The sequence below is a fragment of the Rhopalosiphum maidis genome, chromosome 2 (genome assembly GCF_003676215.2).
Source record: "Rhopalosiphum maidis isolate BTI-1 chromosome 2, ASM367621v3, whole genome shotgun sequence".
Lineage (NCBI taxonomy): Eukaryota > Metazoa > Arthropoda > Insecta > Hemiptera > Aphididae > Rhopalosiphum > Rhopalosiphum maidis.
In genome coordinates this window covers 25,865,203-25,870,509 of record NC_040878.1, presented here as the reverse complement: position 1 = coordinate 25,870,509, position 5,307 = coordinate 25,865,203, and the positions used below count along the sequence as shown (strand labels likewise).

Here is a 5,307-nt window from a genome sequence, read left to right as displayed (position 1 = left end):
TATATTTAGTATTTTAGGTAAAAAACGTCAAAAAACAAATAGGGGCCGTGGGCGGCCGTTATATAAAAAAAAAATCTGCATTATTTCGTGTTTTTTTTCGCGCAATCTATTTCGGTTCACGTCTTACAATGCGTGTAAAGTTTCAGATTTGAAGTAATGTAAAATACAGTTTGAAATTAATCCGAAGGTTTCCATCGAACTTATAACGCTCAATTTCATAGCTTCCACCTTCTAGAAATATGTATGAAAATAGAACCAGTATTTAAAGGTAGGATTAAAAAAAACATGTAAAACATGTGCTTGTTGCTGTTTAAATGTATTACTTTATTAGTCAAATAAAATTTGTTTAATAATACATATCCAAATGGCAAATTATTATAGTTGGCTTTTAACTAAGAATATTTTCTAACTCTACCGGTTACACTGCAAGTAGCATGTGGCTATATGAGAGATCTTTTTTAACGTTAAAATACTAAAAAAGAATCGTTTAAATAATACAAGTTGATTTATTTCAAAGTATGCTCCTAATTTTTAATAGTTTGAACTTTTTAAATGAATAGATACTAGGTCGGTTAAATAAATATAGGTACCTATATTAAAATAGGTATATTTAAAAATATATTAAATAATTAATATAAATAATATATTATTATATATAATAATATAATATATAATATATATTATATATTATTTTTTTATTATTATTTTTATTATTAATATAATTAATTTATATTTTTTTAATTTATATTTATATTTTTTTTATATTTTTAATATATTTTTGTATATTTATTTTTTTTTTAATATTTTTACCTATTCAAAATACTAAAATTACTATATTAACCATATACCAATTAGGTATAGGCTATAACTATAGGTACTTATATAAACTAAACACCAATTCTCAAAATGGTTGACTGCTAATACATTATTGAGTAATGTTGGTTAAGGACTAAGGTTACCTACGTTAAACTACTTAAACATTTAGTATTCTAATGTATAAGAAAAAAATTAAGTTTTACAAAAAAGTATAAATAAATATTCCACATTTATATCATTCTATCTTAAGTCTTTCTTATTTTTCTCTACAATAAAAACCCTATGTAAAATATAATCTTAATCTTAAAACCAGGGAAACCACCCAATATCCCATATAGCCCAATAAGTGTTTTGCTTCTCTTTGCGACACTTTGTAAAAACGAACATGAAAATAAAATAAAAATATTTTATTATGTATTTAGGTGAAATTCGAAACCAATCTAAAGCCATCCGCGAAGATAGGAGAACTACAATATGATCAAAATGAGTGATTTTGTCAAACTACAAACGAATTATGTACAAGTGCATGGTATAAAACACTTATAATTTTATAATATCAATAATTGACATTCCAAATAGTTGTACACGTATTAGGTATAAGTCATAATAACGTTCGAAGTTATATAACATATTATAAATAAGTAATAACTATCATGTCGCGCCGCCGTGGCTGTAGTAATACGTCGAACTGTAGATGTAGAAGTTGTGTAATTATAACTATTATCTATTAAGGTGGATTCACTTTAATCTCGGAGTAGGTACTTTTCCCAAAAGTATCTGGAAGAGAAAAAATTATGAAATTTAAAAACCTTATCACTGATAAAATGAAAAATAATTATGCCATAGATTATACAAAGAAATAATAGATAATAAAAATAGGAATTAAGAATACCTAATTTAATATTGAAAAGTAATATTTATATTATTATTATCTATTAGCATTATTGTTCTGAGCTATTGCCTATGAGTAAATAATAAATAAGTAGTTTTTACAATTTTAACTTAATTCTTAAATATTCTTTGTTAAGTGTTAACTTTTCATTCGTTGAATAAACAAGAAATGTAATTTGAATTTAATGATGAACCTTATTTGTAACCTTCTCATTATTTAATTATAACTTACTCATGTTTGTTTTTGTTTAGGTAATAACAATTCACCAATGGCACTCACAAATAAGTTATTATTAAGTCAAGTAGCTGGCTATACAATAGCAGCAATTCTTTCACTATGCATCATTATACCAATGAGTCTTCATCAAGATGAATTTAAGTAATAAATTCAATGGCTATTTAATTATTTATTATTTTATCATTTAACATTACAAATTGTTAATATTACAGAGGACATTGTCTTTTGTTTTCTTCTGGTCAATGGCTTGAGAAGAATGGTCAGTTTTTAGTAAATTGGGCTTCTCAAGCTTATTGCAACTATTCAATTTTTGTCGGAGTTTTGCTATTAGTGATATCATCAATACAGACGTATAGGATGTCAATTTTTGCTTATAAGGGAACTGACAGGTTTGTAATTTATATTTTTAAATTAAAATTACCATCAAAATTATTTTAATATATTTGTTTTTTTAAACCTTGAAATTAAGTATAAATTAAAATTTAGCATAATACATAATCAATAATTTAAATGATACCAAAATATATTTTCTTGTGTATTTTTCAGTTCATTTTTATTGACATTTATTGATGCCATTACATGTGTACTTATGTGTATTTTTACAATCAATGCTGCTCTGATGATAACATTTGGATTTATGACATGGTGTAATGACATGATTGAAAGATTTCCTTCGTAAGTTATTTTTTTTTTTTTTATCATTACTATAAAAACCTATGCGATATTTACAAATTACAATATTCACAAGTTTTGATTGTCTACAACAATCTTCCCCACAGTGGCTGGAAAAATGTTATAAGAAATAAGTTTAATGTATATATTACATAGTTTGGTGTTTATAACATTTATTTTATACTCTTGACATCATGATTTTAGATACTATATTTCATCATACCTTATTAATTAATCAGTACAATCTTATTTACAATCAGTTTGTATCTCTTTTTGGATATAATTCAAGGAAATGTGTAGTTTCTTTGGGTGTTCATAAAGGAGGACATCTACAGTCAATATTATTCAATATTTTAATAAATTATTTGTACTTATCTATTAATTGTAATATTAAATTATTTGATGATTTACATTAATTCTATGTTTGAAATGTATTCAAGACCATATTAAGTTGTAAAAATCACTAAATTTATTAGTACTCTGACATAATGCAGTCAGACTTAATTTTTTCATTTAAAAATTTAAAACAATGTCATTCAATAATATAAGCTTAGAACTAAAATATGTCTTGGTATATTAGAGCTGATAGTTTGTAAAGTTGGATTTGTAAATTTTGGATTGATATATGAGAAACTATCCTTTTTAGAGACCCACATTCATAATATTGTTAAGAAAGCTCTGCAAATATTTGGATTTGTCAGGTGATATGTCAGACTATCAATCTGTTTTATATGTTTTTTAGAAAACCAATACTTTAGAGTCGTTTGAAAGTTGCTGGTAGTAAATTTTTGAATGACATAGTTTCTGGATTAATTGATGCATCAATGTTACTATCTAGAGTTGAAATAGTTGAATTTTGAATTCTTGTAACAGGGATAACTACTCTAAAGCCATACTAAATATTTATGATAAAACTAATTATTTGTCGGTTATTTTTTAAGGAAAACTACATTTCTAGAAAATTATGATATTTTTTGTGAAATCAAATTTTTATGAAAAGATAGTCTATTAATTAATTTTCAGCTTATTAAGCAATGTGTTAATTATAGTTTTATACCTAATAAATTGTATATTATATATATAAGTTATAATATTAATAACATATTAATTTAAAGGTGTGAAATGGCTGCTGGAAATCCTATTGATATTCAAGATGGAATTGATACATCTGGTTTTTACTTCCAACTTGGGGTAGCTCAGGTACTTTTATAACAATTTTTTGGAACTAATTATAAATGTACTAATTAATTAAGTAAATAACAATAATGTGCAAATAAAAACAAATAATACTATCGTCGTCTATAGACCCATACTATGTTGATTAACTTGTGGTATGATATGCAATGCTGAATTAGTTATGAATGATACTATACATTAATGTTTGATTTAAACTATCAACTGAATCAAAAAAATTGAATAGAGAATAATAAATATTTTATAACAATTTTTCTAAATACATAAAATATATAATATGTTTGCTGTAAAGCTCGCAGCAAATTAGCCAAATTAAAAATCATTGTCAAATTGAAACCATCTACTATTGATATAGGTGTGAGCTTAGAAGAGATAGTGTGGACAGCTTGTCCACGAGGTCTACCTTTTTATCTTGAATTATGGCTGATAATAAAGTATCTTTAAAAATATAATAATAATTTACCACGGGTTGTGTTACAAAAAATTCTATCCCTCTAAACTCAGCAAGATTTGCACATGCTTGAATATTAATGCAAATTAAATAACATTAAACTTAAACAATATATAGGTAAAAGCCTTACATATATTATGAACTTCTTTCTCAGGAAACTTCTGGTTTCTCTATTGAGGAATTAAGAAATATAAATATTATAATTGTTTAAGGGTAAATCTGTATGTATTTTACATTGACAAATTGATTATTTTTTTTTCTTTGTTAGCATAGCGTGTAAACTTTTTTAGAAGTATATTTTTAATATCTACAAAATTATATTTTCATAGTTTGGTATATGGGCATCATGGTCCTGCTGGGTTGGCTTGACAGTTTGCACCATGTGTAAACTTTGTTATTATCATCAAATGAGTAATATGAAAGCTTCAATGTTACGAGAAAGACAGAAACTTATTGATGAAGGTATGGCTGCACCCACACGAGTGACTCCATATACTACTCAAACAGATACTTCAGATGAAAGTAATAATTCTAAAATTGAATCACAACCATCAAAATCTATTGATGTTAAAAATATTCAGTAGTTCATGTTCTAATAATATGTATATATTTTTATTATTCCATTTGATTAAAAGTTTTATAAAATATATAGATAATATTACATTTGTGAATAACACATTTTGTATTTATGTGAATCAATTTAAATTAAGATTATTATTATTATTGTTATTATTATTCTTTTATTTTTTTACCTATAATCACTTATACAAGTTGTTTTGTTTGTATTTAAACCTTAATCCATTATAGATATTTATGATTAATACTCATAGCCAATAAAAATATTTTGTTTTATTAAAAAATAAAATATTTACCTCTTTTATGATTTTTTACATTTTAATATTTTATTATATAACAAATCTTACTTGAATTTGTAATGTGTGTATTTTAGCGGTTCACGGACTGGCAACCATGTACATAGTTTTGAAATATATGTAAGTGTTTATTTATATTAAATTTTAATGATTAATCTAAATGTTTTAATAAA

At 24.3% G+C, this 5,307-nt stretch overlaps 1 protein-coding gene across 1 annotated transcript; it reads left to right on the top strand.

Annotated features, from left to right (window-relative positions):
- The first annotated feature begins 1,703 nt into the window (after positions 1–1,703).
- LOC113553752 (transmembrane protein 179-like) lies at positions 1,704–4,926 on the top strand. Its single transcript, XM_026957254.2, has 6 exons — positions 1,704–1,878; positions 1,960–2,086; positions 2,158–2,334; positions 2,492–2,620; positions 3,733–3,817; positions 4,592–4,926. Exons 2-6 carry the CDS (start codon positions 1,977–1,979, stop codon positions 4,844–4,846), a joined length of 756 nt encoding a protein of 251 aa, XP_026813055.1. The 5' UTR covers positions 1,704–1,878; positions 1,960–1,976; the 3' UTR covers positions 4,847–4,926.
- Positions 4,927–5,307: the final 381 nt, after the last annotated feature.

Excerpts from the sequence above, each read along its gene's own strand:
- LOC113553752 (XM_026957254.2), top strand. The coding sequence starts at position 1,977 with ATGGCACTCACAAATAAGTTATTATTAAGTCAAGTAGCTGGCTATACA. Across the intron at positions 2,087-2,157 it reads CTTCATCAAGATGAATTTAA|AGGACATTGTCTTTTGTTTT; the intron begins GTAATAAATTCA and ends TTAATATTACAG. Across the intron at positions 3,818-4,591 it reads TCCAACTTGGGGTAGCTCAG|TTTGGTATATGGGCATCATG; the intron begins GTACTTTTATAA and ends ATATTTTCATAG.